This window comes from Tricharina praecox, assembly GCF_024521635.1.
Source record: "Tricharina praecox strain CBS 144465 chromosome Unknown BZA05scaffold_4, whole genome shotgun sequence".
Taxonomy (NCBI): domain Eukaryota; kingdom Fungi; phylum Ascomycota; class Pezizomycetes; order Pezizales; family Pyronemataceae; genus Tricharina; species Tricharina praecox.
In genome coordinates, this window is record NW_026250406.1 from 74,212 (window position 1) to 91,631 (window position 17,420).

Below are 17,420 nucleotides of genomic sequence, written 5' to 3' on the forward strand. Positions count from 1 at the left end.
CTTTCAATTCTGACGATGGCGATGTTTGGATTCTCACCGGCGGCAAGGCCACTCCGGAGTGATAGGGGCGATCGTCGGATACAGTATCACTCGCTCGATGATGGTTTGCAGATCGACTCTCGGGCCGTCTTTCCGAGTGATTAACTAGAGACATTCTCTCATTGACTCTGGTAATGTTGGTTGATTAGCTGCTTCAATGGCCCCTTGATGACTGCCAATAGTCCGGTACCAATTATATTCCTTCTGGTACGCCGTAGATCCCAAGCTCGAGTATGAATGGCAGCACGCACCCATCTACGCACAAGGGAAAGAACCAATCAATCGATATCGTACACTCACCCAAGCCGTTCCCGCCCGCCAGCCTAGCAAAGCAGCCCCTACCCCTACCCCAGCCCAAGTGAACCCACGAGCTTCCAATTCCCGTTCAACTACGGAGCGATCTGCGGAACAGCCATATCGCCCTCACTAAGTACCTATCCGTTTGTGTATTTGTGTTTCTATTGCACCACACTCGTGCCCAGCCTATTTAGTCAGACCATTGCGACGCACCCCCCTCCCGCCCCGCGAATATCCCATCGCCTTTCATCCACACAAATTGAGACGTGTGATCAGGCGCCCGAGTGAGATCGCGTGCACCCACCATCGGCACAATCCCACGGGTCATAACAGCACCAACGATTCCCGTGTCTAAACTCCAAAACGCACGTGTGTACCTTAGTTGTACAAATACCAGCCGTAAGGAAAGGGAAATGGCTAAAGATTGAAGTTCGAACTTCAAGACGTGTGTGTACATACATATGTACGGTGAGCAATCGATAATATTGACGGATATGAACTGCAGCCTACCGTACTACTAGGACTATTACAATTACTGGAACCCAGAATATCATCTATGCGGTTCCCCCGAGATCAACAGCCGGCGGTGTTGCAGCTCTTAGCACCTACCCACCTACCCACCTAGCAAGCATTGAGGGTGGAGGTGGAGGTGGAGGAGCAAAGCCGGCCTGCAACGATGAGTCGATGACGTGGAACACGACGGAGCAAAAATACCTATTCTCATATCAACCACGCCCATGCAATTCAATCGCCAATCTCAGCAGAGGCCTGGAAAGTATGTAAAGGCCACGCCTCTGCTGTGAATCTGTGATGCGCTTTGTGCTTTGTGCATGCGTCATGCGTCATCCATCGGCATCGGCATCGGCATCTTGAAGCTGCGTTTTCAGGTCGAGGTCTGTTGTCTGCGGGAGTCCTTGGCACGAGGCTCAGGGCTGCCATGTCGATCGTACTTTACGCATGCTACTTGTTGCCCAGCCGGATACTTGCGCTGCGAGTGAGTGAGTGAGTGAGTGTAGACCTGGCTCCTCATCACCATGGTGGACGATCGTTACTTCTATGCTGGCCACTTCTGCCGCGAAGGAATATATTCTATGCGGGCGGTGGGAGGAGTCATACATACATAGCAAGGCTTTGACCGCCAACACCGCCAAAACCGCCAACAATCCGCATCCACCGGCGGGGTGTCGTATAAAAAGCGAGTGATAATTAATGCATGAGTGAGAACCGCTGTGATTCGTCCACCCCCCGCCCCCTCCCCCCCTCCCAGCCTTGCGAGCTCAATCTCTATCCCTATCTCTAGAGTACCTATGTATGTACGCACACAGCCCCCCGAGAACTCAAGAACTCGCGAATATTCGCAACGTCCTCCATGCAATGCAATGCACTGCGGATCATCGTCGTTCCTCTGCTCTGCAGCTCGAGCTGGAGCTCGACTCGATATCAGCACACAAACTCAATCGCATGGGCCCAATTCCTTGCTACATACGTAAGTAGATATCATCCAGCACCGCGCATTCCTCCAGTTCTAGTTAACTACCAGCTCTAGTTACCAGCTCAATCCACCGCACCTTGCGCTGTCGCTATCGTTACATAGGTATCCGGACTCCGGAGTCCGGCCATCGAGCCCACGACACAGGTGACGGCTGCAGTGTTCGTCGTGGGTGGTGGTGGTGGTGGAGAAGGATCAGCAGGTATGTACCGTATCAATATCAACATCCACAAAGTTCAATGTTCAAACTGTGCCCCCCCCCCCGCGTGTAGGAAGCAATGTTGGCAATGTGCATGGTAGAACGGGTTACGGTGGAAGATTCTACGGCAGTCTATGGCGGTCTGTGGTAGTCTTCGGTAGGCTTCGGCAGGCTGGCAGGTTGGCAGACAGTCAATCGCGAGATTAAGTACGTATGCACGTTCCGCCGTCGGAGCCTCGTGGTGGGGTGGGATTATACCCAGCAACGGCGGGGCGAGATGGTCGTTATCGATAGGTCGTTGCCTACATATCTGAATGTCGGTACCGATACCGGTGTGTACATACCGGTACTACTAGGCACCAGACTCGATGATCCCAGGCTTCAGCTTTGCGCATCCTTAGCTTACATAACCAAGGGAAGCAATGAACCTGGCGCTGGATTTGATCGGATATCATCATATCATTCAAGCACGCATGGAAGTCGCGGCTCATTGCGCATGCGGGCGTGCGTGCGTGCGATCAAACTGACTAGTAATACGCATGGCGGGCTTGAGCCTTGGATGAAAAGTCTACATACTCCAACATCATACAGGTATGATACATAGGCGGATATGACGGCGTACCTCTTTACCCAGATGCCCTATCACGAACCCACGAACACGCACACGCTCGATCACTCGCACAGCCACGTGGCAGCCTCGCTCGCTTCGCCAAAATCCAGCAATAAATCCAGCAATGTGCACCTCCAGCCAGCCCACGAATCTTGCCGAGCGGTGGCACTGCCTACACATACATTCATACCCAGGTATATGTATCATGATCACGCATGATCGCGCACGTATTTATGTATGTACAGTACAGTACGGTACGGTACAGTACGGTACGGTACAGTACACACACGGAATGTACCCACTTCTGTGCCCACTTGTGTACCTTCCGACATACCTACGCATAAATCTACAAGCCCGATACATCCCACCACGCGCTGGCGTGTACAGGTGTCAATGTACACTGCACGTACACCGGAATAGAGCACATGGAATTCGTACATATATAGTCGCGGTCGTGGTCGTGGTCTTCCGGCACAGTTCAGACCCTGCTTGCATAAGCATAAGCATGACGCATTGACGTGCTCGTGTTAGTGTGGTGGTGGTGGTGGTGGTGGTGGTGGTGGTGGTGGTGGTGGTGGTGGTGGTGGTGGTGGTGGTGGTTGCTGGTGCTGGGGGTGACTGGTGGCGGCGGCGGCGGGTAGGGAAATGCTTAGTTGGGGTTCGAGGGGGAGGGGGGTTCGAGGGGGAGGGGGGTTCGAGGGGGAGGGGGGTTCGAGGGGGAGGGGGGGTTCGAGGTAAATAAGTGCTTTGATAAGTGCTGGATTTATGTCGATGCTAGTGCAGTTAAACTCCAGTGCTGAGGATTGCTGGTCTCCATGTGCGGAGCAGACAATTCGGCAGTTAGCCGTGGGCCCTGAGCACTGAGTACCGAGGGCGAGAGAGAAGGGCAAGGCGGCAGGGGCGCTGGAATGCCGAGTGTTGAAACGAAACGAAACGAAACCCCCGCTCTTTCTTGGTTACACGACTCGGCGCGCGGCGGTGAGTGGGCACCGTCATCGGCCGGTGTAGGTAGGGCGGTGATATTTCAGAGTCAGAGTCTACTCGCGACGGATGCCTATGAAGCCAAAGCCAAAGCCAAAGCCAAAGCCAAAGCCAAAGCCAAAGCCAAAGCCAAAGCCAAAGACAACGTCGAATGTGAAGGTGAAGCGCCAACCAACCAACTAGGCCGCTCGCTTCTGCCCCTCTCGCCACTACGGGTCGGTACTATGGGTGAGTGAGCACGTCGGCCACAAGCGGTGTGGGGTTTGTGCTTCACGGACGTGGCATCAGCAGCAGCATCATCGTCGTCGGCATCATCGTGGGCGTCGTGGGCATCGTCATTGCCCTTTTTTCCTTTCGGAACGAACGAAGCACGTGGGCGTCGTGGGCATCGTCATTGCCCTTTTTTCCTTTCGGAACGAACGAAGCAACGACCGAAGGAAGGAAGGAAGAGCAAAGAAAGAAGGGTCCTTGGTGGGGGACGCCGCCCGTGGGGTTCGCTACCTATCCGGCACTGCCAATAGTATCGTACTCTACCTATCCGGCACTGCCAATAGTATCGTACTCTACCTATCCGGCACTGCCAATAGTATCGTACTCTACCTACTCTGCAGAACGGACATCCGGGAAACTGTTTGGCCTCCAGACTCCAGACTCCGACGGCCCTGGGGCCTTCCAGTTCCATTTGCGACTTCTCCATCCGAGTTCTAGACGTCTCCAGATCGGCCGGGAGTGGCGGACCAACGCGAGCGCGAGCGAGAACGGTTGCCCCTACCTCACATACGTCGTTTCGAGACGAGTTTTTACCGCCGACACGGGGGTGCCAGTGGTTGGGGGGCTGGGCCGCTAGGTAGTGGTCACGTGGAACGAAGTCGAAGTCGAACTTCTGGTCTGCAACTCGTCCTTCACTTCACTTGACTGCTCCACCGCCGCCGTCATCCTGCAGCTCGCGTACCAGCTGTCGCCGTCGAGACGTTGCCATCTCAAGGTCCACATTACCTACATCCTACATACATTGCATCTCGATTCGCTTCTGCCAGCGTGGGTTACAGCTCGGTCGAGGGGGAGGGCTGGCTGGCATGGAAACCTCGCGGGGCTCGAGTTGGGGGCTGGGGCTGGGAAGGGTGGAGAAGTGGGCGAGGAGCGAGGGATTGGGTCGGCTGTGAATGGAGAAGTGGGCGAGGGGCGAGGGATTAGGTCGGCTGTGAATGGAGAAGTGGGCGAGGGGCGAGGGATTGGGTCGGCTGTGAATGGAGAAGTGTGCATGAGGCATTGGGTCGGGTGTGAAGTGAAGTCTATCGTAGGGTAGAGTAGGGTAGAGTCAATGGTTACTGCGAGACGTGAGATTGGCCGGTTGGTTGGGGGGGGTCCACTCCACGTGCTGGTTGACCAAGTGCTTAGGTAAGAAACTGGCTGAGCCGAGCTGTGCTGTGCTTTGCTGGAGCACGAATGCTCACCCGCGCCAAGACACTCGACACTGACGAGCAGGCGTCGGACGACGGGCGACAGATGGAGCTTCAAGCCTGCGGACGGAGAGCGGGATATCTCGACGCGGGCGGCGATCAATTCTCTAGTAGCCGGAGCCTCCGGAAGAGAACGGGATATCTCCGGCCGATCCATTCGGTTATGTCCGTCATGTGCCATAGGAGCAGTAGCAGTAGCAGTAGTAGTAGCAGTAGTAGTAGCAGTAGTAGTAGCAGTAGTAGTGGCAAGCAATAAAGGTGGTCGTTGCTGGCGTTGTCGATTGTTACTGGCGTGTCGATTGTTACTGGCGTGTCGATTGTTACTGGCGTGTCGATTGTTACTGGCGTGTCGGTCGTTGCCGGCGCCTTGTCTCCAACGACACGGCACGGCGACACCGCACTCGAGTGACCCCGCCCAACGCCAGAGAGAGAATGAGCTTGCTAGCTCGACTTCGACAGCTACCCCTCCCTCTGCCATTCCCCGAAAGAGGGGACGAGAATGGATGGGAAGAGGGGGAGGACACAGTAGAGTAGATGGGCCCAGAGCGAGCAGCACAGCAGTGCCACGAGTAGAGTGCCGTAACTACTATCGAGAGACATCTCGACCATCATCCTGAAGAACTCCCTGCTATCCACGCCGATACTTGGGATACCTACTGCTTGCTGCTACCTACTGCCTGCTACTAGTACCTCCCACCATCTACGTCTGCCCGTCTCATCTCGAGATAGCTTCGCTGCACCTCGCAACTGCTACTGGCTGCTGCCGAAAACCAATCGTCCCCCCATCCGCCATCCCGATCATCCACCTACCAAATCGAAGCCGCAGGAGAAGAGAGCAAAGAAGCTGGAGGATCACTGCCCCCCCTCCCCCCGGCCGAACACAGCCAGTGCAGCAAGCAGTGTCCAGCCTTCCGTCTGGCCTCAACTCCGTCGAGAGACGGCCAACGACAACAAACTCGGCAGGGACCAGCATCAGCATCAGCATCATCATCATCATCATTCCACCTGCCTCTGTTGATTTGACGGATTTGCGCCCTTTTTTTCTCGCATCCTCTTTCGCCACTTGCCAGCACTCTCCAGGATTCTCCATCTTTTTCTTTTATTTTTTTTATCGTTCCTTTTTCCTTCCTTTGTCTTCTTGCCCACCGCCCCACCCCGTTCACCCCATCTCTCCTCCCTTCTGAGTTGTCCTCGTCTACTTCTCGGCGTTGGCTGCGGAATTCCATCTTCATAAAGCAATCTCACGATCCCCCTCGCTCGCTTGCTTGTCAGGGCTCCCAGAAGAAAGCGTTGCGGACAAAGGCCACGGAAGAAAGAAAAAGAACCACAACCACAACCTCACCCCCCTCCCAACCGGCGCTATCGCAGACTACCCATATTATCCACTGCGGCGAACAGCCACTGTCACTGTCACTGTCACCGTCACCGGCGCTATCGCAGACTTATATTACCGCTGCGAACAGCCACCGTCACTGTCATCGCCCAACCAATCAGTGAAACATTCCGCAGGCAAGCCTCGCATCATCCCACCAACCCAGGAGGGGACTCGGCCCTGTTCGATCCGTCCCAGGATTCCCTCTATCGGAGTGCAGAGAAGTAAGCGAAACATTCGCACACCACGTCCCGTCACACACACAGCCCAGATCCCAAAAAGTTCGATAACAGTCATCGCGCGCAATGGACTACCGCCGAGCTCGCTCTCCGCCGGCGCGTGCTCGCAGGGCTAACTCGTCCATGATGGATTCGCACCGTGCATCCACTGGCTCCTTGGGCCTCGGAGACTTGGGCATGGGCGGTCCCGGCGGCGGCAGGATGGATGCCGACCGGATGATGATGATGCCTGGCGGCAGCTTTCAGGAAGGCGCTGGAAGGGGCGGGGGAGGAGGGGGAGGAATGATGCAGCAACAGCGAGAGCAACAGCACAGCGATTACCTGCGATATGGAAACCCCAGCATCCATCACCACCCCCCTCCCCCTCCACCTCCACCCAACCCTCTCGGCCACCACCACAGCCACAGCCACAGCCACAGCGGTCCTCCCCCCGCTGCCCCTCTTCCTCCTCGCAGCGGCCAGCAAACTCCTCACTCAACTCATCCTCCCTCTCCATCCTCTTCGTCCTCCGACAATCTCGGTGACTTCTACTATAACCGCCCTCCCCCGCACCACTTCGATTACGCACCGACCCCGCCCCAAGCACACCCAGCTCCCGCCCCCGCTCCACCACCTCCACCACCACCACCACCACCACCACCATCAGCGATGCGAGGAGGCGATGGAAGTCTCAGTCGCCGCAACACGACAGCGACCGCAAAACCCACGATCCACCAATATTTCGATCAGCCCCCGCCCGGCGGCGACTACCGGCTCCAGCGTCCCGTAATCCACTCGCACCACAGCTCGCCGCCGCATCCTCGTGACCGGTCCCCGGAAGGCGGCCCGTTCATGGTGATACCGGGCTCGGGTGGCGCCGTGCACAGATCCCAGACCTATCGTCCCGACAGCAGCGGCTACTCCGACGGGAGCTACGAGAGCGGCGACATCCGCAGCCACGGAGGACAGAAGGGATACCTGATCTCGGCCGGCAACAACCAGCGTGGTCCCAGCAGCAACCGCGACGACTACAAGCGACGGTCCCGCGATGCCGGCACGCTCTACCATCTCGACGGCCCTCCGAGACGCAGGGGCAGAGATAGCAGCCAGAGCCGCGCCGATTACGACGAATGGACCGAGGAGGACAAGCAAGAGGAGCTCATGCGTAATCAAGGCAGGATGATCGCGCACAACCCGTCGTCTTCGAGCGGCGCCCTCGTCCGACGCTCTCGCTCTCGCTCGGATTCTCAGGGTCCGTCGAGTGCGGGCGGGGCCCTCGTCCGTCGTCGTCCCGATAACGATGACGATGCTCCCGCCCCTTCTAACAACACCATCCGCGTCGAGTACGGCGGACAGGCGATCGATATCGCATACTCCGGTACCAACGGCAAGTCGATGGTTGGGAACATCACCATCAACACCACTGCCCGCACCGTCACCATCCCGGATCCACAGCCATCGCTGCCCGCGCCGCCGCCGGCTCCACTAGCGCTCCCGCCGGGTGTCCAGCCCGTCATGATCCCGCCTCCACCGCCAGCGAGCGCCCACCCCGGCCAGCAGATGATGATGGCACTGCCCGCTCCACCGTCCCGGCGGCCACCCCGCTCGGAGCGCGACAGCGATGACACGGACTACTCGCACTCGCCTCCCGGCCGCGATATGTACCGGGAGTTTTCGAACATGCAAATCGAAGGGCCACCGGGCCACCATCCCCATCATCATCATCATCAGCACCCGCCGCGTCCTCCCATCATGCAGGAAGGACCTCCGACACGTGGCCGCCCGCCAACGATGCCGCAAGCCCCTCCAGCTCCTCGTGCGCCTTCGCGTGGAAGAGCTCCATCGCACGGGAGGGCCCCATCGCACGGGAGGGCCCCATCGCACGGGAGGGCCCCATCGCACGGGAGGGCCCCATCGCACGGGAGGGCCCCATCGCACGGAAGGGCCTCATCACAGGGACGTGGCCGGGCGTCATCGCCTCGTGCGCAGTCTCGGGGCCGAGCTCCATCCAACCCCCCTCCGGCCGAGGACCCACTGTGGACCAAGATCTCGCGTGACATCGTGTCGAAGCGGGCGGTCCTCGTGCGAGGGTACGACTTCGAAGAGGTCCCGAACGCGATCATCATCTACCGCGTACTGGACGAGGAGGAGATCGACGACCTCGTCGAGCTCTCCGAGCAAATCCGCGAAGGCAAGGTCGAAGTCCGCCGCCAACGCAAGCCCAGCGTTTCCTCCAGCGGCGGAGGTGGTGGTGGTGGCGGCGGCGGCGGAGGCGGCGCCAGTGCTGCGGGCAACAGCGTCGCACGAAGACGCAGCACCAGCCGACGGCGGCCACGTCCCATGAGCATCCACGGCTACCCCGGTGCCCCCCTGGGCCCCGGCCCATCGAAGGAGCGACCGCCCCCGGGCAAACCCGCCATCGTCCACACGCAGCGGGGTCTTCCCGAGGCACCGGCACCGCCGCCGCCCGGACGCGAGCAGGGCATGATGGAGATGGCGCGTGCTCCCGGGCCGCCGCCCGTCACTGTCCAGCAGACGAAGGGACTCAGAGAGAATCCGGATGCGCCGGGGACGTATGTCGGGTACACGAGGAAGCCGCCGAGGGGTGGGGTTTAGTAAGTACTCAAAGACGTCTGGCGGATGAGGGGAGGGGGAGGGGGTGCAGTTGCTAACACTTTGCGTTGTAGTCATCGTTGAGTTGATGGTGAAAGAAGGTTAAAGAGTCAAGATGATGATGATGTCATGAGGAAAAGTTTGATCTATCATACATATGCATACATATGCTTGGAATCATTGCGTTTGAGCTGAGTTGAGTTGAGATGAGTTGAGTTGAGTTGCAGGCGAGTTTGAGTTGCTGGCCGGGCGAGGTTATACGATTGATGAGGAATGCGTTCATGCCTTCGTGTTTTTTCTTTTTTTTTTGTTGGATATATGATCTTTGAGATGGAAAGAGATCTTCCTGTTTTAGCTTTGATTTGTGGTTTGTTTGTTTGTTTCCTGTTGACTTCTGTTTGTCTTTTCTGTTTGGCTTCTGTTTGGCTTCTGTTTGGCTTCTGTTGGGTATGGGAGGGACTTGTTCTGCTGTTTTGCTGTTTTTAGTAGCTGTTAGTTATGAACGATATTGATATCATTGATACTCCTACGATACCGTACTCATACGTATACCTGCTGATTCTTCGTGTAACCTTTTTTTTGCTTGCGTTTTGACATGACATGACTGCATCCCTGGGTTTCGGATGCTTCGGATGCTCAGGTTGATTGGTTGATTGCGTTGCGTGTCGAGCAACGCCGTGTTCAATACCGTTTACGACTGCGAGGAACTATGATCCGCTTGGTGAGTGCATAACAATGAAACACGGCATCGAACCCTTCGAAGGACGGAAGATGTGGAAGATCCGGTTCTCGGATAAGATGATGAGATGGGTAAGATTAGTATCAACGATGATGAATGTGCATACGCTCTCACTCGGCTGAGTCCTCGAGTGTTTGTGAAGGCTGGTGTAGGTAGTGGATACACGGAGGCATGTTTCGTCCCTAGGCATAGGTAGTTCACTGAACAGAGCAGAAGCTTGGAAGCCAAAAACCCAAAAGCGTAGCAAGCACTCGGATCTACATGTGGTTTGCTGGATGCTGGCTAGTGGATAGTGGCGGACGAAAGCATGGAGGCACGAAGGCACGAAGGCACGAAGGCACGAAGGCACGAAGGCACGAAGGCACGAAGGCACGAAGGCACGAAGGCACGAAGGCACGAAGGCACGAAGGCACGAAGGCACGAAGGCACGAAGGCACGAAGGCACGAAGGCACGAAGGCACGAAGGCACGAAGGCACGAAGGCACGAAGGCACGAAGGCACGAAGGCACGAAGGCACGAAGGCACGAAGGCACGAAGGCACGAAGGCACGAAGGCACGAAGGCACGAAGGTGGTGGCAGTCCGCAAGTGGATACTGATACTGATACCGATCCTGACACTGATACCTCTCAGAGTTCAATCCGGCCAGCATCTACCACCTCAGCTGTCGGGAGCCTGAGGGAGCCTGAGGGAGCGCAGGGGCAAAGAATTACTATACACACTTGTAGATGCCGGCACCGGCGAAGGGACTTGTATCCAGAGCTACGGGTGCCGGAGTGGGTGCGGGAGTGGGCTGCAACGGCCGGTACGCGGTACCGTATCTCACAAGTCTCGCAAGTCTAGAATTCGTGGAGTCTTGAAGGCGTGAAGTCAAGTCTCAAGTCTCAAGTCTCAAGTCTCAAGTCGTGAAATCGTGAAGTCGTGAAGTCGTGAAGTCGTGAGGTCTTGGAGTCGTGAAGTCGTGAAGTCTGGAAGTCTGGAAGTCTGGAAGTCTGGAAGTCTGGAAGTATCAAGCCTTGCAGTTTTGGAGGCTTGGAGTCGTGAAGTCGTGAATTCGTGAATTCGTGAAGTCGTGAAGTCTTGATGTCTTGAAGTCTTGAAGTCTTGGAGTCGTGGAGTCTCAAGTCTCACTGGTAGACAAGCCTTGAGGGCCTGGAGTCTTGAAGTGTCGAAGTCCTGGAGTCTTGAAGTCGTGAAGACTCAAGTCTTGAAGTCTTGAATTCCTGAAGTCTAGTCGTGAAGTCGTGATGTTTTGAAGTCTCAAGTCTCGTCTCGTCGCAGTGGTTCCCAGTGATTCCCGGTGATTCCCTCCCGACCGGGAGCTGAGCTCGACAGCTCAACTGCTTGACGGCTTGACGGCTTGATAGCTTGGCAGCTCGACAGCTTGACAGCTTGACAGCACGACGGTTTGACAGGACGAATAGTCGGTGCCGATCGTCCTCCGTTCCAGTACGCCAGCGACCAGAGATATCCAAGCCAGTGACCAGAGATATGCCAGCCAGCGACCAGATACACTAGCGGCTAGGGATATGCCAGCCAGCGGCCAGAAATATGCCCGTGGCCAGTGATATGCTAGTGGCTAGGGATACAGCGGTCAGGGATACAGCGGTCAGAGATGACAGCGGCGAGAGATGTCAGCGGTCAGAGCCACGCCAGCGGCCAGAGACACGCCATTGTCCAGAGATACAGCGGCGAGGGATATACAGCGGCCAGGGATATGCCAGCCAGTGGCTAGAGATAGATACACCAGCAGCCAGATATGCCCGCAACCAGAGATATGACAGTGGCGAGAGATATGCCAGCGCGAGAGATATACCCGCGGCCTGAGATGACAGTGGCCAGTGCTATCCCCGCGGCCAGGGATACGCCCACAACCAGATATATTCCAGCCAGTGGCCAGATATACATCAGCGGCCAGAGATATACCCGCGACCAGATATATGCCCGCGGCCTGAGATACAGCGGCGAGAGACAGCGGCCAGGGATATGACAGTGGCCAGAGATACAGCGGCGATAAATGGGTATTTAGTGCTCATGAGAAAGCACTCGATATTGTACATTTATATCGAGATCGTGTAACTAAGCCCTATTGTTCTCGACTGAAGATTTTCTTCCTTCCTGTGTATTCTGGAAATTGTTGCGTAGAAATTGTTGCGTAGGGGAAAGCGGTGATGGGGATGGAGATTTCTCTCTACTCCCGCCACGTCGCCTGTGGAGCTGGGTTTTTGGTCGGGTTTTTGGTCGGGTTTTTGGTCGGTATAGGTAGTCTCGTATGGCTGTATGCAACAAATTGAGGTTGTCCCTCTCTCTCGAGAAATTCACGGGACTGCAGATGGAAAACGGCGAGTGTATGGAGGCGGGTACGTATATATTCGATCTTTCAGACAGTACATACGCGTGGGGAGCTTGGTAACCGGCCTCACCGCGCATCACACACATGGCCATTATCCACGTCGAGGACTGGCGTCACACTCTCTACCTCCCGAGTCAATTCAGTACAACATCACAACCGACACATCAACGCACGGTATCCCTCTCGGAACTCTATACTCTCGTTCCCATTTCCGCCCGCCATAGGTATTTATCATCGTAGATAGTCAGCCAGCCAGCCAGTCGCACCGCCCCGCACCGCACAGCACCAGATTACAAAACGAAAATCGAAAGATCGAAACCACACACAAAATCAAAACCCATGATGCCTCCAGTTCAGTTCAGTTTTGCTCTCCGACAGTCGCTCACGCTCCCGCCTTACAATATCATGTCTGCATCGTCTGCTACCGGGGCGGCAGCGGGTGGAGCTGCGGGGACCTCATCCTGCGCACTTCCAAAGTAGTCGTTCATCTCGGCGTCCAGCTCTTCGACCGTCTTCTTGGGCCTGACGTTTCCACCTCCAGCGCCGCCGCCGCCACTGGTAGCTCCTGCGCCCCGTCCACCACGACGGCCACCACCCCTCTCCCTCTCCCTGTCCTCTCTTACAGGTCTAGGACCACTCTGCGTCCTCTCTCCACCTCCACCGCCATCCCTACCGCCACCACCTCCGCCGCCGCCACGTCGTCGTTCTGGCGGAACGTACCTGTCGATACCCGGTGGCGTCGGCTTCCTGGTCGGGTCCCTCCTCTCATCCTTGAGCACGGGCTCCTCGGGATTCTTGAGCTTGATGCGCTCGAAGAGGCCCCTCGGAGGCAGCGAGACGAGGGAGACGGTGATCGGCTGGCCGTTGGCATTCGCGCCGTCGAAGTCGCGCACCGCGTTGGCCGCGTCCGACTCGCGCGCGTACGATACGAAACAGGTGCCTTCGCTGCGGCCAGCGCGGTCGTATACCATCTCGAGCTTTAGGACGGGGCCTTTGCGGCGGAAGAGGTCCTGCGCGGGTTTGCGTTAGCCAAGACGGCCGACACGGCGGATTGAGGGAGCATGTACGAGTAGTTCGTCTTCACCGAGTTCGTAGTGCAGGTTCGAGACTTTGATCTTGGTGCCTTGGGAAGGACTGTAGGAGTCGTCAGTGTCAACACTTTACACCGCGGAGTACTCGGAACATACGCTCGGGAAGCCGCGCCCCTGTCGCCCCTGTCGCCCCTGTCACCGCGATCCGCCTGTCTCCTCGGCGGCGCCTCGTCGCCGTCAAATTTGTCGTGGACCCATAATCTGCGCACATGTCGTTAGCACTCGACTGTCCACACCACTTCACTCGGAACAGGACGACAAACCTAGACTCGTCGTAACCGTTCCTCCCAGAGTTGGAGGTGGGCTAAATTATCGCACACGTCAGCGCCGAGGGTCGAGTAGGAGTAGGAGTAGGAGTCGGAACTGGAGGTGGTGGAACATGCCTGATCGCGACAGGACGACAATCAGCGGGAGGCACCGACAAAACGCGCGCGTAAGGAAAGCAGACATACCTTTCGAACTCCGCCTCCGCCACGGGGCGTGCTACGGCGCTGGCTTCTATTCCTGTTGTTCTGCTGCTATGGGAGCGATCGCGTTAGCATGACCTCTGGCACTTCTTCTCCCTCTTCAGCGCGAATTACCCTCTCGCGAACGACTTCGTCCAGAGCTCTATCCATGGCGGCGACTTGTGACTGAAGAGATTTGGGGTAAGAGGTGGTTGGGTGGAGTGAGCGGTAGGTTGTGAAGTGAGAAGGGACGAGGACGACGAGATGTGGAATTGCCAACTCTACTCTATGTAAGCTCTGCTGCGGTTGCTTTAGTCCGCCAAGCCGCTGTCGACACCGCAGCAGCGTGGCTGAACGGAGAATGGCCCTTGCCACGCGCACGGAACAACGCAAGACCCCGTGATATTTGAACTCGTACGTTATCCAACAGACAGATGTGCAAGCTACTGAACATCAAAAAAAACTCCTGTATCAGGTTCCACCTTTTCTTCACTCTCACCAGCCCCCCAAATGGATATTGAAAAAAAAACCAAAGCAGCCCACGTCCAAGTACTCCAACCAATCAGCCAACCCAACGGTCCCTACTAGCCAATCTCGCAAAGAAAAGAACCCTCCGTGATCGTGATGACGATATGCGCATTACACAGTCGGCTCGCAATAGTTGGCCGGAAACTGTCCCTTTCTCCCATTACATTCTCCCTCCCACCAGTCTATGCAGTCAGTCAGCTTGCGATCATAGGCAAGAGACATGAAGAACACACCATCAATATTATCCGTCTTCTTCAAAACCTTGATCCTCTCCCCCTCACTGAAGCTGAGATCCCCACGGTCCTGTCCTTCGAACGTGAATATGGCCTTAACCCACACCTCCTTCGGCCCGGCAAACTTCTTCTTTGGCGGTGGTGGCGGCGGCTTCTTCTTTCCCGCCACGATACTGACCAGTTGGCTCGGCGAAGGTGATCTACCTCCGGACGACGGGATGCGCGGCGAGAGAGTGCGGCCCGTCCTAGCTGACTCCGGAGAAGGACTGGTGGGAGAAAGCGAGCGAACGCTTCCTCTCGAGCTCGGAACGGTCAATGCCGTCGGCCTCAATCCGGCCAGTGGTGTAGGAGTGACCGAGCCGCCTCCGTACGAGCCGCCATACGATCCGATACGGGGCCTGTCGACGCCGTTGCTGCCCGGCCGAGGTCCGGGCAATGGGGGCGGCGGGGACTCGTCTCTTAGCGACGCGGACCTTCCGATCTTGGGTCCGCCGCCAATCGATGGCCTGGCACCGGGCATCGGCGGTGGAGGCGAGTGGTCACGCTCGTCGCGCGAGTATCTGCTGGACAAGCTGGTGCTCGACTTGGGCTTTGTGATTCCCGGCCGGCTGTTTTCGTTCCCCCTCGATGGCGGCGGTCGCCCACCGTCCGCTGCGATTGCTGCCGTTGGCGGCGGCGGCGGAGGCGCTTTCCCCTTCCCCAGCGGCACCCGTGGTAACTTGGACAGTACACCCTTGTCGGGAGTATAGTTCATGGGCAAGGTGACGGCCTTGCCTTTCAGGATCAACCGCAGCTCCGATTCGACCTGCTGCTTGACCGGCAGGAACAGTTCCTCCCATTCGGAGACGACAACAGCGCTGTCGGGGTCGGTGAAGCCATTCTCGGTAGCGTAGTGGTACAGTTGCGAGTAGGAGTGTTGTAGAAGCGTGAACTGGACTTGCACCGCGATTTCGACCACCAACGGGAGGAATGCGGTGATTCCCGCGAGCAACGGAGGAACGCTCTCTCGGATGGAGTCGTCCGCGATCGAGTAGGCCTGCCACCGTCAGTCAGTCGGGAAATCCGCAAAATTCGTTTGCTCGCCCTACATTTTTTGCCCTCTCGAGCTCGGCTTCGCTCTTCTGCAGCGCCCCGTAGTCCCTATTCCCGTCAACGCCGTTATCCCCGCCAACACCAAAACTCTTTCCCGTGATAACCTACTTATCAGTCTTCGCTTTCTTCAGCTTCAACGTCTCAGTTGCCTTGGCAAACCGCTCGTAATCCAACTTCTTGTGCTCCCTCTTCTCGACGGCCTTCTTGATGGGTTTCAACATTGCCTAGCCCAGTCGTCATCAGCATTCAAACTCCCCCAGTCCCTCACAATGGGATCACGCACTCTACACTCTCCCAACGGCTGCACGAGCATAGTCTCGACCTTGGCCACCTCGTCGAGCATGTCGTCCTTCAGCTCATTATACGACGTATGCAGCAGCGCAACCCTCCGCATGATCTCCGGCGGCGTCGGTTCCGGCGGAATGGTGGAGTCCCCGGTGCGCGGGATCGTCTGGTACACGTCGTGGAAGGAGTCGGCGAGCCGCGTCTGATTCACCAGTATATCGCTCCAGGAGTCGCGCCATGTTTTCGTGTGTTCGAGGAGCTGCCCAACACCCATTAGATCAGTCCCCCACTTCTCCCCGACGAACTCACTGCGGGCGGCCTCACCTTGCCGAGGAAAAGATCCATGTCGTCAACCTCCTTCATGATCATGGAGACGCTGGCATCGTCGGCCGACCGCGATTGGAAGCGGCCGATTTGGCGGTGTATCGTTTTCGACATGGTGCTGATGTTGTCGTTGTTGTGCGGGGTGGGGTGGTTTGTTCCTTAGATGAGGAAGCGATGGATCTCTCCCCACACTCTCACTGTCTCTCTTTTCTTTCTTCCCGCCTCGTTCTCGTTCGGTCTGTCGGTCGTGTCCGTCGAATTGAATGTGCACTACTCCCAAGTCCCTTCCACTGCTCCGTACATAGATGGGCCGTAGAGTAAATTGCTAAGTTGTCGGATTCCGTCCTTCTCGGAGGGTTGGCAGTCTGGCGGTCTGGAATGGTGTTACGTATATCGCGGTGCCTAGCTACCTGTCGGGTTAGGCGTGCCGCAACCTCGTAGGCTGAGACTTTTAGCTATTTCTGCGCTCCACACACCTGAGTCCTGACTTCACCGGAAGGCAGATTTTCGTGAACATCAATCGCAGAAATTAGTCAACTCCTACCTACTATGGATTCTTCTCCGCTTCATCTACCACTATGGACAGCTTTTATCCTGTCTCACCAGCCTATTCAAACACTCCCTTCCCAAGTTCCCATACCCACCTTCGTCTCCTCATACAAGGTCCTCACTCTAATTCAAGCGAGCCAGGGTTCCGGATCCGTCAGGATTCAGTCAGGCAGACTCAGCCCCGTTCTGCCCGCTGTTCGCCACACCATATCTACGCTCCACCACACCACTGACCAGGCGTGCCAATCAGCGCTAGTTCCCGCGCCGCATCTTCCGTTCCCTAGATAGAAATGGGATGGCGAAAGCAAGCAACCTGGAACAGGAGCCGGGAACTCGCCGTGGGGGGTTTTGGTTTGGCTTGGCACGTGTGGAAGGGTGAGATGTCGTGAAGCAGTTGAGATGGTGCAAGCGGCAGTTCACTCGTCAAAGACCGCATGAGACCCTCGATCGTGACAGAATAGATAAGGTAACTCCAGCTGGTACACAGAGAGTAGGCACCGCTGT

General features: G+C 56.9%; 6 protein-coding genes across 6 annotated transcripts; 2 read left to right on the plus strand and 4 right to left on the minus strand.

The window, feature by feature from the left end:
- Positions 1 to 4,461: 4,461 nt before the first annotated feature.
- Positions 4,462 to 5,472, minus strand: BZA05DRAFT_196340 (uncharacterized protein). The gene has a single exon (XM_051479445.1). It carries the CDS (start codon positions 5,254 to 5,256, stop codon positions 4,612 to 4,614), a length of 645 nt encoding a protein of 214 aa, XP_051342371.1. The 5' UTR covers positions 5,257 to 5,472; the 3' UTR covers positions 4,462 to 4,611.
- Positions 5,473 to 5,658: 186 nt separating this feature from the next.
- On the minus strand, positions 5,659 to 6,128 carry BZA05DRAFT_387860 (uncharacterized protein). Its single transcript, XM_051482619.1, has one exon. It carries the CDS (start codon positions 6,073 to 6,075, stop codon positions 5,791 to 5,793), a length of 285 nt encoding a protein of 94 aa, XP_051342372.1. The 5' UTR covers positions 6,076 to 6,128; the 3' UTR covers positions 5,659 to 5,790.
- A 1,206-nt stretch (positions 6,129 to 7,334) lies between these two features.
- On the plus strand, positions 7,335 to 9,362 carry BZA05DRAFT_441930 (uncharacterized protein; the record flags this gene model as incomplete). Its single annotated transcript, XM_051486707.1, has 2 exons — positions 7,335 to 9,280; positions 9,353 to 9,362. 2 exons carry the CDS (start codon positions 7,335 to 7,337, stop codon positions 9,360 to 9,362), a joined length of 1,956 nt encoding a protein of 651 aa, XP_051342373.1.
- A 468-nt stretch (positions 9,363 to 9,830) lies between these two features.
- Positions 9,831 to 10,694, plus strand: BZA05DRAFT_463338 (uncharacterized protein; the record flags this gene model as incomplete). Its single annotated transcript, XM_051487703.1, has 2 exons — positions 9,831 to 10,088; positions 10,311 to 10,694. The coding sequence occupies exons 1-2, from the start codon at positions 10,014 to 10,016 to the stop codon at positions 10,692 to 10,694; spliced, it is 459 nt and encodes a 152-aa protein (XP_051342374.1). The 5' UTR covers positions 9,831 to 10,013.
- Positions 10,695 to 12,372: 1,678 nt separating this feature from the next.
- Positions 12,373 to 14,168, minus strand: BZA05DRAFT_387863 (uncharacterized protein). Its single transcript, XM_051482620.1, has 6 exons — positions 14,041 to 14,168; positions 13,912 to 13,977; positions 13,723 to 13,763; positions 13,556 to 13,660; positions 13,436 to 13,502; positions 12,373 to 13,378 (listed from the first exon to the last, which is right to left on the minus strand). The coding sequence occupies exons 1-6, from the start codon at positions 14,074 to 14,076 to the stop codon at positions 12,764 to 12,766; spliced, it is 930 nt and encodes a 309-aa protein (XP_051342375.1). The 5' UTR covers positions 14,077 to 14,168; the 3' UTR covers positions 12,373 to 12,763.
- Positions 14,169 to 16,926, minus strand: BZA05DRAFT_387867 (uncharacterized protein). Its single transcript, XM_051482621.1, has 6 exons — positions 16,368 to 16,926; positions 16,042 to 16,302; positions 15,867 to 15,982; positions 15,755 to 15,806; positions 14,667 to 15,702; positions 14,169 to 14,615 (listed from the first exon to the last, which is right to left on the minus strand). Exons 1-6 carry the CDS (start codon positions 16,479 to 16,481, stop codon positions 14,545 to 14,547), a joined length of 1,650 nt encoding a protein of 549 aa, XP_051342376.1. The 5' UTR covers positions 16,482 to 16,926; the 3' UTR covers positions 14,169 to 14,544.
- Positions 16,927 to 17,420: the final 494 nt, after the last annotated feature.

Excerpts from the sequence above, each read along its gene's own strand:
- BZA05DRAFT_387860 (XM_051482619.1), bottom strand. The coding sequence starts at position 6,075 with ATGATGATGATGATGATGCTGATGCTGATGCTGGTCCCTGCCGAGTTT.
- BZA05DRAFT_387867 (XM_051482621.1), bottom strand. The coding sequence starts at position 16,481 with ATGTCGAAAACGATACACCGCCAAATCGGCCGCTTCCAATCGCGGTCG. Across the intron at positions 16,303-16,367 it reads TGGATCTTTTCCTCGGCAAG|CTCCTCGAACACACGAAAAC; the intron begins GTGAGGCCGCCC and ends GGTGTTGGGCAG. Across the intron at positions 14,616-14,666 it reads GAAGACGGATAATATTGATG|ACTGGTGGGAGGGAGAATGT; the intron begins GTGTGTTCTTCA and ends CTGACTGCATAG.
- BZA05DRAFT_196340 (XM_051479445.1), bottom strand. The coding sequence starts at position 5,256 with ATGGCACATGACGGACATAACCGAATGGATCGGCCGGAGATATCCCGT.
- BZA05DRAFT_387863 (XM_051482620.1), bottom strand. The coding sequence starts at position 14,076 with ATGGATAGAGCTCTGGACGAAGTCGTTCGCGAGAGG. Across the intron at positions 13,764-13,911 it reads GCGGAGGCGGAGTTCGAAAG|CCCACCTCCAACTCTGGGAG; the intron begins GTATGTCTGCTT and ends GCGATAATTTAG. Across the intron at positions 13,661-13,722 it reads AACGGTTACGACGAGTCTAG|ATTATGGGTCCACGACAAAT; the intron begins GTTTGTCGTCCT and ends ACATGTGCGCAG.